Source organism: Carassius auratus, chromosome 46, assembly GCF_003368295.1.
Source record: "Carassius auratus strain Wakin chromosome 46, ASM336829v1, whole genome shotgun sequence".
In the NCBI taxonomy this organism is placed as follows: domain Eukaryota; kingdom Metazoa; phylum Chordata; class Actinopteri; order Cypriniformes; family Cyprinidae; genus Carassius; species Carassius auratus.
The window spans coordinates 17812859-17828247 of record NC_039288.1 but is presented as its reverse complement, the minus strand read 5'-3'; the positions used below and the strand labels follow the sequence as shown (position 1 = coordinate 17828247).

The 15389-nt window shown below is 36.2% G+C and overlaps 2 protein-coding genes across 4 annotated transcripts; one reads left to right on the top strand and one right to left on the bottom strand.

Annotated features, from left to right (window-relative positions):
- Positions 1-395: 395 nt before the first annotated feature.
- Positions 396-15242, bottom strand: dolk (dolichol kinase). Of its 2 annotated transcripts, XR_003278817.1 has the most exons (3): positions 15117-15242; positions 11423-13678; positions 396-696 (listed from the first exon to the last, which is right to left on the bottom strand). XR_003278817.1 is itself a non-coding variant. In XM_026235279.1 (2 exons), exon 2 carries the CDS (start codon positions 13545-13547, stop codon positions 11973-11975), a length of 1575 nt encoding a protein of 524 aa, XP_026091064.1. In that variant the 5' UTR covers positions 13548-13678; positions 15117-15242; the 3' UTR covers positions 11189-11972. The 2 variants fall into 2 exon arrangements, 1 of the variants encoding a protein (XP_026091064.1); XM_026235279.1 differs by lacking the exon at positions 396-696 and having other exon boundaries at positions 11189-13678.
- On the top strand, positions 2037-9641 carry LOC113064433 (phytanoyl-CoA dioxygenase domain-containing protein 1-like). 2 transcript variants are annotated; one of them, XM_026235280.1, is made up of 12 exons: positions 2037-2183; positions 3192-3350; positions 3470-3475; positions 3601-3676; positions 3762-3809; positions 3898-3953; positions 7059-7121; positions 7224-7245; positions 7322-7450; positions 7552-7668; positions 9140-9266; positions 9360-9641. In XM_026235280.1, the coding sequence occupies exons 1-12, from the start codon at positions 2115-2117 to the stop codon at positions 9403-9405; spliced, it is 918 nt and encodes a 305-aa protein (XP_026091065.1). In that variant the 5' UTR covers positions 2037-2114; the 3' UTR covers positions 9406-9641. The 2 variants fall into 2 exon arrangements, with proteins under 2 accessions (XP_026091065.1, XP_026091066.1); XM_026235281.1 differs by lacking the exon at positions 3470-3475.
- Positions 15243-15389: the final 147 nt, after the last annotated feature.

Genomic DNA, 15389 nt, shown 5'->3' with positions numbered 1-15389 from the left:
TTTCATCAGTTTAAAATCTGCTGTAGTCTCTCACATCAAAATGCATCCACATATTTGTTCAGAGATGTTTTGGACTCATCTCGCTTGTAAACCATGCTTGATCTGTGTAGATTTCAGTCCAGGTGACCTTTTCACTGCAGAAAGCAATCTGGACTCAATCAAGACGTAAACCGATGGAGTGTTGTTTATTACTTGTGGATTATTGTGATGTTTTTATCAGCAGTTTGGACTCATTCTGACGGCACCCATTCACCGCAGAGCATCTATTGCTAAGCAACTGATGCAAAGCTACATTTCTCCAAACCTGATGAAGAAACAAAGTCATCTACATCTCGGATGGCCTGAGGGTGAGTACATTTTCAGCAGATTTAATTTTTGTGTGAACTATGCCTTTAAGAGTTCCTCTGTCTGGCTCAAGCTTGTTTTTCATCAATTATGGTGATCAAGTGGTTTGATTTCTGGTAATTGGATATATGCAAATTGCCCGATTGTGATTTAAAAATAACATTTTTAAGTAGATTTAGTCAAAAAATTCACATTGCATTATGCACTAAACACTACCAGATTTATCAGTTAATGTGACCAAGTTCAAAATCGTTTTCATAAAATGAAGTCATATTCACTTGGCATTGTTTTTTGAAAAAGTAGACATTGACACAGAAGTTAAGTACCACACACACACACACACACACACACCTGTGTCGGTGAACACTGGGCCTTTCTCTCTGTTTTCCGTAAAGAACCACTCCACATAAAAGCTCCCATTCACTCTCTCTCAGTGAAGTAATGGTCACTTCCAGCCAGATGGCAGCCAGTTAAACCAAACTACAACTCTTTAAGTTAGTATGCACTTGAAACCTCTTCAAACAACTGTATAAATGAAAGTCACCAAGTCTGAATGTTGCACAGCCATCATAGATTTATAGAAACAAGAAGGTGTTAATGGAGAACCACTGTCCCGTTAACTGGAATTCTGTTCACTTTTGTCATGTTCAAATGTGTGCAAGATTAAGTGAATTCTTTAGTGTTCGTCAAGTATTAGGGGTCAGAATTAACTGTAACTGTTTGGCTGTAGTCTTCTAGCTCATTTGAGATCAGACTTATGTTTGTTACTTAATACAAACACAAAAACTGCTAGATTATCATATTTAATAGCTAAGCAGAGGCATCCCTTCAAATGCAAAGGCTTCATGTTGACAGTCTGTGTGACTTATGCGCTCTCTGCAGGTAAATAGACAAAATGCACTATACAAAAGCTACAATAAAAGTACTACTAATTTTCTATAAATAAAAGTAGTTTTTTTCTCTTCTTCATACAATTGACTTTATTATTATTTATTTATTTAATGTCACCAGCATAATGGGTATTACATATTTACATTATTAACAACAACTGCTGCCGGAAAAAGTCACAGAAATGTAAGTGCTTTTAAAACAAGTTTTCAGTGCATTTTTGTTTTTAGTTTGTTCCAAAAGGTTTATGTATAATTTTATTATAACCTTTAAGGAAATGCACAAAAAAAAGTTTGCAAATTAATAATATTATATTATAAATAACGTATTATATTTATATATAATAACGTATTATAAATAAAAGTATTATTTCTGAGTGAACTATCTTATGTTTCTCATGCCTATTGTTTGAAAATCAAAACAGAGATTGATTCAGAAATGTAGTTTGCACACATTGTACTATAGTTCATTAATATGTTTTATGATGCAATGACGATAACTAAATCTGTCATACTATTAATTTGGGGTCTGAATACTAGAAAAACCCTTTACACTAAGCATATGTTTTATGAATTCCTCTTCAATACAGTCTACATTACATGCAATCTTGTAATAATCTGCCAGACAAATACATTTCCATCCTCCCGGGACAGACCTGTGTTCACTCTTTATCTGAAATTAAGTTTACTGGAGGCACATGTTTACCTTTTAGGTTCACCTGAACACTCAGTGACGGCACATTTGAGTTTTTTTGCAATGCAATGAAAGACTTCATGTTCAAAATCCAATTATTGCATCACCATAGGTTACAGTTTAATCGTATTTGACTTGGGGCAACCACGTGTTTGCTGAGAGAGAGAGGGCGAGAGAGAGAGATTTGGATGGGAGAGCTTTCTTCTCAGACTGTCTTCATCAGCATGAATGTTTTGACAGATCAAGACGTGCAAAAGGTAAGAAACTGCATCTTAACTGCTATGACAACTCTTAAATACAACAGATATCGTGTTTTGTTCTATGCACATGCTGAAAAACGCAGATTTAAGACATGCCAGTGCTGTTAGAGTGCAGCGTTTTGCTGCTTTATAATATTTATAATAAATGTTTTCATAAATCAGCGCCTCGTGCAATAGATGCATGAAATAAAAAAAATCGCGATAGCACGTGTGGAATAATTTTAATATATATCTGAAGTCTGTTGCGTAATTCGCTGGTAGAATGGATTGTGGCATAATACGAGGGGCGTGGAAATGGGCGGGTTTGCAGGAATTCAAATCGTTTGAGTAATAATTATATATTTTAACTCTTCATTTTTTTTTTCAGTTTAACGGCTACATATTTTTAACAGTTGCAGCCGCAACAGAATACCGTCTATTTATTGATATTATTAGTATTATTATTATTATCCAAAAGCGTAAGAGCGTAAGACTATTTGTCATGTGACATCTGTTACTTTTCTCCGCGCTGAGACGAAAGGCCTAATCATAGTCTTTTTTGACTACTTAGTTAAATTAATCTTTAAAAATTGTAAATTAAAATGCACTGATTTAAAGTTTATAGATCAATTTACAATCATTAAAGTTAACTTTTTAAGTAAGTAAATAAATAACCAAAAACCTCCCGAGATTTGAATGGCGCTCTATGTAGTAAAGTTAGTCATTTTTCTGAATCACCGATCATGTGACGGCAAACATAAGTTAGTGGATCTGCATTTTGCTCTAACCTATTCTCAATCACATATACTTAAATAAAATTATTTTGTGAAATTTTCTCCTCAAAACTGACGGGTATATCTGATGGCATCACGTCTGTTTGAAAGCTGACCTCTGTGAATAACTGAATCATTGGAATTACATGCAATTAACAAAGTACTTCAAAGAATACCATGCCATTACCATGGTACACGTGCATTAATGATGCTTTTTGATGATGTGAGGAAGAGCAATGTATTTGTTGTGCAGTACAGGGATGAGGGCTATCTGGTGCTGGAGGGCCTTCTGTCCCCAGAGGAGTGTGATGCTTTACGGGAACGAATGAGTGAGATTATTGAGCAGATGGATGTTCCTGAACACTGCAGGATACAGTTCTCAACTGACCACGACGAGCAGCTTAAAAAACAGGTAAAATCCTTCCATATGAACACCCAGAATGCATCAGCAGGAAGCATTTACAGCAGTGTGGTCATAAATGTTCTTCTGTGCTTTACTGTCCACATGCAACCAAATGTTTCTGGGTAAAGATGCAGGTAAATAAAGTTAACTGGATTAGATACAAAGCCTGTCGTAACTGGAACAATGTCCCTTGTAAATCCACATAGACTCAGAAGTGGTTAGAGCAGTCAAATCATGTTCATATTTGGCGTTTATCCAGGGAAGTGCAGACTATTTCATCACAAGTGGAGACCAGATCCGTTTCTTCTTTGAGAAAGGAGTGTTTGATGATAAAGGTTTGTAGTTTAGTTGCTTTGTTAATCATGTTGAGATATAGAAAAAGACAGGAAATTCATAAAAATGTGACTATTGTGTTTTCAGGAGAGTTCATCGTGCCAAAAGAACATTCCTTGAATAAAATCGGACATGGTGGGTATTTCAGAAAATAGCTTTTTGTATAATTCAGTCATGTATTATTCTTTTGGTCCTAAGTATTTGTGTTTTATCTTTCCCACAGCTCTCCACGCTTATGAGCCGCTGTTTAAAGCGGTCACCCACTCTCCCAAAGTTCAAGTAATGACCAAACCTCCATGTAAACAAATGTAAACTGTGGTCTAATTGTAAACACTTGTTTCAAAAACTTATTTGATTTATGAGAAACTTTAAAACCTTTTAATACCAGACAACCCAGACCAGTGTTGCTAATGTAAACTAAAGCTATTAAAAAACATTTCGGCATTTGAAATAAAATAAAATAAAATATAAACATTACATTTTAACTTTTTAGATTAAAAAAACTAAAAACGGAAATAAGCTGGTCATAAAAGTTATTACAAATTAATTAAATCTATATAGAAATATAAAAAAATACAATAAAAATGACAAGCACGGAAAATGACTAAAATGAAAACAGAAAATTATTATTATTATTAACTCAATAAAAAATAAATAAAAATATTAATACTAAAACTAGAATTGAAACAAAACTTAAAGCTACATAGAAATATTTATTGTGACCAAAGCACAAAATGCCTTAAACTAAAATGAAAAAAGAAAATGTAAAACTAAAATACTAAAACTTTACCGGAAATAAAAATTGATTAAAGCAAATAGAAATTTAAAAATGTAATACAGAATGACAAAAGCACATAAAAGCTAATATATATATATATATATATATATATATATATATATATTGGGGCTGGGACTTTAACGCGTTAATTGAGATTAATTAATTAAACAAAAAATAACGCCTTAATTAAGATTAATTAATTACAGAAAGATTTTTCTCGCATTATTAATAATTTATTTTTGTGAAGCGGAACGTTTCTCACTGGATGAGTTTCGGCGGACCGATTATACTGGAGCACCAACTAGCGTTCTCATATCACCCAGGCGGCAAGGAAGTCGACCGGAAGTTGAAGTCGGCTGCGTGCTGCCATCTTGTAGCAGAACTTCACTTGCGTTAGCATCCCATTGACTCCCATTCATTTTAGGCGTCACTTTGACAGCGAATAACTTTACATCTGAGGCGTTTAAAGACTCCATTTGTCCATTATTTATTCCTACACGGCAATGTATAAATGGCTCCATTACCTTCTATGTTACATTATGGCCCGTTGAAACAGTTTTTATAAAAAAATAGGCTAACGATTGCGTCATGACCACTCGACTCTCTGTCGCATTACCGTACAGACAGGAGGAGAAGCTCGCAGGCAATTAACTTAATGTGGCGTAATGGCGTTACATTTTAAAATACTATACAAAATAATTAATCAGAATACTTACTCCTGCTCACTCACGCCAAAGAACTCCCCGCTCAAGCTCGCCGTCTCTGCAAGATTAACGATGGCAGTTTGCACGCACAGCTACTAGAAGATTTACATCTGTCAGACAGGTTGCTGACGTCGTCAAGCTTCGTTTGAGTCTGCGCATCAGAAACGGAAGTGCTAAAAAATGCTAAAAATGGGCTTCAATTGTCTAAGTTGATGTCCAATGGGGTCGCTGTGTCCATTTCTTTTACTGTCTATGATATCACCGCAGCACATCGAGCCTCAAGTATCACCTCAACGCAAAACATATAGCAACTAGCGTGGACTTTAAACTTTATGTTGAACTATGTATTATTTTGTTGGTGCAACTGGCAGTTTGTGTTGAAATCTTTATTGTTTTGGCCAAGGTTATTGAGAGTTGGACTTAGTATGTTACTGGAGGAATGATGCTGAAAATACAGCTGCACATCACATGAATAAATTACAATTTACATAAATGATAAATTACAGTATATTAAAATAGAAAAATGTTAATAATATTTCACAATATTACAAGTTTTCCAGTATTTTTGATCAAATAAATGCTGTCTTGATGAGTAAAATAATTTCCTGTAAAAAAAAACATTAAAAATCATTCTGATCCCAAACTCTGACTGGTAGTGTGTGTGTGTGTGTATGTGTGAATATATATATATATATATATATATATATATATATATATATATATATATATATATATATATTCACAGATACACACACACATATATTATATATATATATATATATATATATATATATATATATATATATATATATATATATATATATATATATATATATATATATATATATATATATATATATATATATAATATAATCCCACTAACACACTAGGCAAGGCAAGTTTATTTATATAGCACATTTCATACACAATGGTGCCGATCTGAATCAACCGAGTCGGGAACAGGCTCCGAAGTGCCGATCTGATTCAACCGAGTCGCGAACACGCTCCGAAGTGCCGATCTGAATCAACCGAGTCGCGAACAGGCTCTAAAGTGCCGATCTGATTCAACCGAGTCGCGAACACGCTCCGAAGTGCCGATCTGAATCAACCGAGTCGCGAACAGGCTCTAAAGTGCCGATCTGATTCAACCGAGTCGCGAACACGCTCCGAAGTTCCGATCTGAATCAACCGAGTCGCCAAAAGGCTCCGAAGTGCCGATCTGATTCAACCAAGTCGCGAACACGCTCCGAAGTGCCGATCTGAATCAACCGAGTCGCCAAAAGGCTCCGAAGTGCCGATCTGAATCAACCGAGTCGCGAACAGGCTCCGAAATGCCGATCTGAATCAACCGAGTCGCGAACAGACTAGTGCCGATCTGAATCAACCGAGTCGCGAACAGGCTCCGAAGTCCCGATCTGAATCAACCGAGTCGCGAACAGGCTCCGAAATGCCGATCTGAATCAACCGAGTCGCGAACAGGCTCCGAAATGCCGATCTGAATCAACCGAGTCGCGAACAGACTCCGAAGTGCAGATCTGAAAACTTCGACCAAAGAATGTAAAAAAATAAATGCATTTTAATATAGTAAAAATAATTAAGAATGGTCTTTCTCTATATTATATTAACAGCCTAACTTTTAACGAGCAATGCACCATAAGATCACCTTTAAACTATAAAAAACACTATATTTCAGCCTATATTAATAACCTCTATGTAAGAAAACATTGAATAGCTACCATACTTACCAAATTTTCAAGCTTTCAAGCTAAGCAATCCACTGTTTAACCATCTTGATAAAAAAAAAAAAAAAACTAAAAAAAACTATGCCAAATATTCTTCACTCTTTTTATTACACTTCAGTTTGTCATAATGTGTTTGAGAATATGTGTTTCCTATCTGCAGAACCTGGTTAAGAAACTCGGCCTGATATATCCAGTGATTCTGCAGAGTATGTACATCTTTAAGGTACAGTTCATATGTCCTGCATGCTTATATAATGAAGATGACACACATTTGTAAAGGTAATTAATTCATTACTTCCCTCTTCTCTGTCTGATCTGTCAACAGCAACCAGGGATTGGTGGAGAAGGTAAGACCCTCCCTATCTTTAACCAATAGGAATGCAGTACAAAAACATGTGGCTGAACTTTGATCTTCGAATTCAGTGACCCCTCACCAAGACGCCACCTTCCTTCACACGCAGCCTCTGGGAAGAGTGATGGGCGTGTGGATCGCTCTGGAAGATGCTACGCTGGAGAACGGCTGTCTGTGGTTCATACCGGGATCACACCACGGTTAGGCAGATTCACAGGCTTTTGTGCATGCATGCTGTTTGAGTGAAGCTGTATTTTGCATTGTAAATGGGTTTGTGTGGACCTGTTCCTGCGTGTGTTAGATGGGATTACCAGACGAATGGTGCGGACACCTAAAGGCACGTTTCCTCTGACTGATTTCATTGGCCGAGAGAAGACACACGACGACAAGCTCTTCGTTCCTGCTCCTGTTAAAAAAGGTGAGTTGAAGAATCTCTTTGTGTTTTGTATTTTTTTGCAGTCCACTGTGTGAAACTACTTGTACCAGAAGTAAGCTGCTTAACATTAGTAATAATAATAATAATTTTTTTATATAGTGCCTTTTAAACACCCAAGGACACTTTACATAAGGTGAATAACATAGTGTACAACATATAAACAGCCAAACAGCAGACTAAGGTGAAATAATATGCAATATACAAGTTACAAAAGCATAAAACAGAAAATTAAGGCAAACATTGTGAATAAATGAGTTTTTAGAGCAGTTTTAAAGGTCTGGAGTGAAGAAAAAACACTAATAATATTATTAGAGGAATATTCCAGTAATATTAGTCTGTCTATATAAGTACATATGTGTCTATGTAGTGTTAATTTAATTTATATGTGTATTTAGTATTAATATTTTGAATTTGTATGTGTATGTATGTATATATATCTAGAAGTTAAATATAAAATAATTGAACCTATTATAATAGTTATTTACAAACATTTAAAAATGACAATAGCACATAACAGAAATGCAAAATGGGAAAAATTGCGGAAATGGAAATTAATATTAATAATATTAGTCTATGTATGTACATATACGTGTGTGTGTGTGTGTGTGTGTATATATGCTTGAAAGTTTATGAACCATTTAGAATTTCTTTTAGAATTTCTGCATCAATGTAACCCAAAAGATCATCAGATTTTCAGAAGTCATCAAATTTGAAAGAGAACCCACTCAAAGTAGTTGAAAATATATACTTAGTCATTTATTTATTCAGGAAAATGATCCAATATTAAAGTATGTGCATCTCTAGGATTAGTAGTCCATTTGAAGGTGAAGTTAGTGTGATTTTAATCAGTGGGATGACTATCAGGTGTCAATGCGTGCCCTGTTTTATTGATAGAACAGGGATCTATCAGAGTTTGGTCATGTTTGTGGAAGTATATCATGGCACAAACAAATGAGATCTCTGAGGACCTCAGAAAAAGAGTTGCTGTTACTCATCAGGCTGGAAAAGGTTACAAAACCATCTCTAAAGAGTTTAGACTCCACCGATACACCGTCAGACAGATTGTGTACAGATGGAGGAAGTTCAAGACTGTTCCCCTGCCCAGGAGCGGTCAAACAACAAAGATCACTCCAAAAGCAAGACATGTAATAGTCTGTGAGGTTGCAAAGGGCTCCAGGGAAACGTCGAAGCAACTAAAGGCCTTTCTCACATCGGCTAATGTTAGTGTTCATAAGTGCATCATAAGGAGAACAACACCGCTGCAATCTGCAGTTTGCTAAAGATCATGTGGACAAACCAGAGGGCTATTGGAGAAGATTTTCTAGATGCATTTTAATCAATTGAATGCATCCTGGCTGTATAAAAATATTAATCGTAATATTAAACAACAGTGTGTGTGTATATTTTATGATGGTATTTTTGATCACTTTTGTTAAATGTTTTGGTACTGTAGGTGGAGCGGTTCTGATTCACGGTGAAGTCGTCCACCGCAGCGCTGCAAACACATCTGACGCCTCACGCCACGTTTACACCTTTCACATCATGGAGTCTCAAAACACCGTTTGGAGTCCCGAGAACTGGTAAGAACAGTGCATGCTGGGTAATGCAGGACATGCATGAAGAAGCAGTGGAGAAAGCCTAGTTTGTAACTTGAATCTGTTTTTGTGTCTCAGGCTACAACCAACAGAAGAGCTGCCCTTCCCGTCCCTCTACACCTAAAGACAGAAACAACACCAAAACAGGCCTGATAACGTTACCAGTGACCCTGAAGAGATATCAGCTCAGTCATGTGACCATGAGCCTTTTAATGTCTGGACCAATACTCACACATTTAAATATGAAGATTCGTAAATGGGCCAAAAACATCTTTCTTGGCATAAAATCATTTTGAATCAGCTGTATATTTTATCTACAACCACAACAGTGGCTTTTAATAAAAGGCTAGTTTTTTTTAAATAAAGAGTGTTTATTATTTATAATCTGACTTCCGACCTTTAATAATAGAGAAATGAGAAACGCTTTAATTTTATTAGAAATTCAGTTTATTTCCTTTTAACACATCCTTTGCATCCAACAAAATCAATACAATATAGAAAGGGTATGAATGTTTGATAATAAGAATATTCTGGATATCCAGAGGAAGAAAATAAATGACCAAATGCAGTTCTTAAGCCAACCAGTCGGACAAGAAAATCTGAAAAATCATATTTACATTGCTGGAAAAAAAAAACTGCAATGAAGAAAATAAAACATGATACTCAACATAGAAAAAGTTCCAACTGTTTTTGATCTATATTTTTTCACAATAGTATAAAAAGTTATTATTGTTTCATGCTGGGTCACTTATTTTGTAAAAACTTGTCTTTTGATGCAAAGTAAAAGCAACTATTTGAACAAAAAGTGTTGAGTGTAAATACTGTAAATACACAAATCATTCATAATTTACAAAATAAAACTCCCAACAATCTTTGTCATTTTCAAATGTCAAATATGGACCATAAAGTAACACATTTTAATACAAAAGCCAGGTAGTTTAAAAACTTGTTTACACTTAAACGAGTGTCATGCAAATGTTGAGTGTCAGCTTAAATGTCCCAGAATGCACTGCAAACCAAACAGGTGATTGAGCACAGTTCCCGTGATAACCGTCAATGTAATATCCTCAATACAAAACGCTAAAAGCAACAAACCTTGCACCCCTTTGAATTTGAACCTCGGTCAAATATCATGAATAAATTCAAGTATAAACACATAATTAACACAATCTTTATCAGAGTAAAGACACAACAGCTGAATTACATGCATTTACAAGATAGTGATCTGTATATTAATATCTACTGCCTCCTACATATAGACCCATGCAGACAAACCACTGATAGCACTGAAATATTCAGAATACAAAACACTTTTTAAGGCGACAAGATATGCTACCAGTCCTTCATATTGCATTGGACAAAAAGGCAAATTCTAAGGATTGCATCAAAATAATTTTTGAGTATTTTTGTTATACAATAGAAAAACAATGGTGTTCTTCGATGGCTCAAGTGATGCACGTATGCTGTGATAAAGGACTGAAAGTATATATTACAATTGCATAACTGATAAAACTGATAAAACATGTCAAGGGTGATACAGTATGTAAAAAAAAAAAAAAAGTCTAATTATTGTAATGCAAAAATGTTTTCAATGTTTAAGTAAATATTATAATAGTATTAAAGTTACCAAATATAAATACAAAATGATAGTCTGTACGTTGTAAAAAAAAAAAAAAAAGTCATTTAAACTATAAAATATTTAATAATTTATAATATGAATTATTATAATATTATATTTTAAATATTGAATATATATTGCATTACAATAATTGATTTTTTACATTTTAAATTTGTAGAAATGTGCTGTTAAAAAAAAAAAAAACCCGGAAAACTTCAATTCATATAGCATTTTTACCAGACGTTGGAAAACAGATTTATGGAAAATATAAAACAAAAGACAGAAGACATTTTTTCATGAGATTTATTTAAATAAAACACACAAAATGTAGACTGTGTCCTTCCTTCAGTGTTTGCATCCAAGATGCGTTTGTGCGAGTGCAGACATTGTTAAAGGGCATTACATTTTCCATTTCTTTTTTAATAATGTGCAACTCAATCCCTGTCATTTATACTGGAGTGAGAGGATTTGAACGAATGAAATATTAACAGCGTCTCAAGACTTCAGAGCTTTCTCTGAGGACACACACACACAAAAAAAACACTCAAAACAACATATTTATCACCTGTAAACCTTAAAAATGTAAAAGAAGAATATTTAAAGGGTTCTGTTCTGGCTCCCATAGTAAGGAAAATAAATACTATAGAAGTCAATGGGATCTGAAACCTGTGTTCTATCTTCTGTGTTTGGCTGAAGAAAGAAATTCATATGGGTTTGGAATGGGTTTAATAATTTTTTGGAAGGAATATCCCTTTAAAGCTACCAACAGCGGCACAAAACTCTGTTTTCAAATAAAAAAAACATGAAAATTTCACCATCAGACATTTGATTTTGTGCCATTTTGTATGTTGTTTACAATATCAAGTACTTTTCTAGTTTGCTTCACTCTAATACTATAAGAAACCACATTCACCACATTTCTATTCACTGTACAAGGGTCATAAACACTCTAATGACGTTTCATTATTGCATTCTGCTTTGCAAACTCACAATACTAGGGCTGTACCGTCTGAATTTAATGCTGTTAATATCTGTGCATTGGCATAATGGTATGATCTGTGATGGGTCTGATCTCAAAGCAGCAGGAGGATGTAGAGGTACAGAGGGAGCAGCAGGTTGTCTATCTGCAAAGTATACGCCTCCAGCATGGCCACCATTGTGATTGAGCCCACGACCCACGAGTAGCTGGCGTTCAGGTTTATACTGCTGTCAGCGATGAGGAAAACCACCACGGCGATGATCTGAGCGAACACGGAGGTCGCCGTGCCCTCGAAGGTCTTCTTAGTGCCAGGCCAGCGGATCTCGCCGACTGCGCTCCCGAAAACAGATGCCACGGTGTCACCGACCCCTACTGCCAACACACCGGCGTATGGCACCAGGCCACCGGCGCCCCCTAGGCCTCCTTTAGGGGTGCAGGATGCGGGCGTGAGCCAGACTGGAAGGGCGACGCCAAGGAGAAGGTAGATATGGGTGAGAATAAGCGGTCCTGAGTCTCTCTCATCCAGGAATAAAGTAAGAAGGTTTCGCAAGGGTGGTCCGAGTGGTCGGATGCGGAAATAGCGGACGAATTCGAGGAACAATAACGCGGATAGGCATACGACTGAGGCTAGCTGAAGAAGAGGACGGTCTAGAGCGAGTCCGGGTACGAAGGTTAGCACGGTTAGGAAGTGGAAGTACTTTCGCACGGTCGTCGATGCTTGGTGCTTCTTGCTTCCGGCGGAGCGATGACTATTTTGATGCATCACAACACCAACTGCTAGAAGCAACAAAGCGGCCCAGAATCCAATCAGCCAGAGGCGAGTGTTGGTTTCGGTGATGAAATGTAAAAACCAGGTGATGGGGTGATGCTGCGTGAGCAGGGTAAGCCATGGAACCAATAGGCCCAATCCCAAAACAGCCGTCATGGTGTGGAAGAAAAGCGACGCTGACCAAGTTTCCGATTCCATGAATACGAAAAGCACGGCGAAGAAGATTCCCAGCAGCACTAAGCCTAACACGGCGACTGGCAGGAAATACATGAGTGGGTCGGCGTTCCCGTTCCCGGACGACGCCAGGGAGCGCTTGATGAGCTGCTTGATGATGAAACTGATCCCGCCGAGGATGAGGAGGGCTTCGCCGGGAGTGAAGCAGCGAGGGAGGAGATACAAGAGGATTAAGCTTAAATACACAAAAATAAGCAACACCTCCAAGACTTCGATCACCTCGGAGACTGTTAGTGTTTGCTTGACTGTGTACAGAATGGCGCTGCTGGCGATGCCGGCTATAACGCAGGTGTTTGTGGGCACCGGGCGCGTGATTCCCAAAGCGATGAGCGATAGGAACAGTGCCAGCATCATACCGATCACTGTTATGACCATTGCGAATCGCTCCATGTAAACGTTCCCCACAGCGATGCAGCGTCCCCTCAAAGCCAGTCCCAGCAGCGGCAGCACCATGCTGGCCGGTAACACTCCGCTGTTAGCCGAAGGCCGGAACTGGAACACGGCGGCGCCGGTCCGAATGAGCCGATCCCATTTGTGCTGCACATAAAAAGCCTGGATGGCCAGAGCGATGCAACACCAGGACAGCTGGTTCCACACGGCATAGTGAACGGAAAAAACCATGCCAAACACCACGCCGGATTCAACCAGCACAGGATCCAGCTGCATGATCGCGGGGTGAAAGTGTGACAGAGGTTTCCAGGAACGGGAGACTTCAAATACAGTAGTCTGTCAGAAAGTTCCCAGTGAACACACAAGCATCGTCCACTTCTCGCTCTCCTGCACACAGCAAAATAGACCTTGGAAAAGACACATCAAATTATCATTAGAAACAGACCATAAATCTGTAAAAAATACACATTTAATAATAATAATAATTAATTTTTTTTTAACTCATTTTTAGTTTTTTTCTCTCCACACAAAACCCATAATAAACTAAAATGAACAAAATGTTATTCTAAAATATTTTATTTTACTTTATGAAATTTTCTCCACACAGAAACACGAAATACTAAAATAAGCAAAAATTTATAATGATAAAATATTTTCTCAAACTTTTAGAGTTTTCTCCAAACAAAAACTAAAATAAAATAAATATTTTTTAACATGTTACATGATTATTATGAATATGTACATAAGTGATATCATTTTTTTTTTGGCAGATATACCGTGGCAATTTCATAGTACAATTTTTTAGTAACTTGGAGTATATGGATGTAAATGTCACAAATGGAAACACTATGCTATTATCTGATACTAAAACTGTACCATGGTACAGCATCAGTTCTTTTTTCTCAAGTCATCACTCAATATCATGGTATAAAAAAAAGTCTGACAGAAAGAAATTAATTTACTCAATGTTGTTGTGGTGACACCTACAGACAGGCTGTCTCTCAAAACCTACTTGGCATTTTTGGTACAACAGACATATTCCAATATCCCTAAAATGCTTCATAGAGAGCTTATAGGGTTTTGAGAAAGAGCTTATACTCTCTCAGTGAAACTAAAGGAGGATGTCATTGTCACATTTCTCAACGGCGTTTGAACTCTACACACTGTGAACTTTGGCACTGTTGAACAACCAACACCAGCGATCTCTAAACATGGTAAATTATGAAAAGACAGTGTCACTTTGTCAGTAAAAGTAAAACGATCTGCTTTTAAAGGCTGGATGCTCAGGCATTAGTGATCAATAATATATGTATGAATAATAGAGAAAACTGTAAGGCCTGTAACACTAATATTATTGTTTAAAATATTTGTGTTTTTATCCATAAATCCATAAATGTATTATTAGATCAATATTATATTGTTGGACATAAAATATTATTTTTTTAATATTATTATTATCAAAACCTTATTCAATACAATTTTTGGTTATTCATAAAATGCATTTATTTTCCTTATTTAAATATAAATTAAATATAAAAACAAATGTATTGTTAGACAACACATATATATTAGAAAAGATTGCTAGTCTATAAACACACCGAAATTATTTACAAGCAAGCATATTAGTTTATCAATACATGCGATTGCATACAAGTTACACATATATTTAGAGTAATTGTTAGACTTAACATTAAAAGACTAAACGTAAATTATAATGCAAATGAAATGCAAACGCAGTGCTGATGTTTTCATTCACTGCAACACCAGCTATTCATTAAACACCTGACCCTGCACAGCAAATAAACGCATACATACGCAATTACACCAAATAAAGGATAATCTTACCCTTTTTTTCTGCGAGTTAACGCTTGGCTCTCGAACAAAATAATATTCCTAATGTTCTGCCGTGACTCATGCTTAGAACACTCAGCTTCTTTTACTGTCTATGGCTGGGAGCGGCCATGTCCAAATCACGTGGTGTCAGAATAATCACGTGGTTAACGTCAAAACAGTTATTTTAGTTCAAATGTTATTATCATTATTATAACGTTTTGATATTTACATTTTAAAAATATTAATATTTATTAAAATACGTATTTTAATAATCTCCACGTATTT

Bases quoted from the DNA above. Each gene is read 5' to 3' on its own strand.
- LOC113064433 (XM_026235280.1), top strand. From the start codon at position 2,115: ATGGGAGAGCTTTCTTCTCAGACTGTCTTCATCAGCATGAATGTTTTG. The intron at 2,184-3,191 runs GTAAGAAACTGC...TTTGTTGTGCAG, and splicing joins CAGATCAAGACGTGCAAAAG to TACAGGGATGAGGGCTATCT. The intron at 9,267-9,359 runs GTAAGAACAGTG...TTTGTGTCTCAG, and splicing joins GTTTGGAGTCCCGAGAACTG to GCTACAACCAACAGAAGAGC.
- dolk (XM_026235279.1), bottom strand. From the start codon at position 13,547: ATGCAGCTGGATCCTGTGCTGGTTGAATCCGGCGTGGTGTTTGGCATG.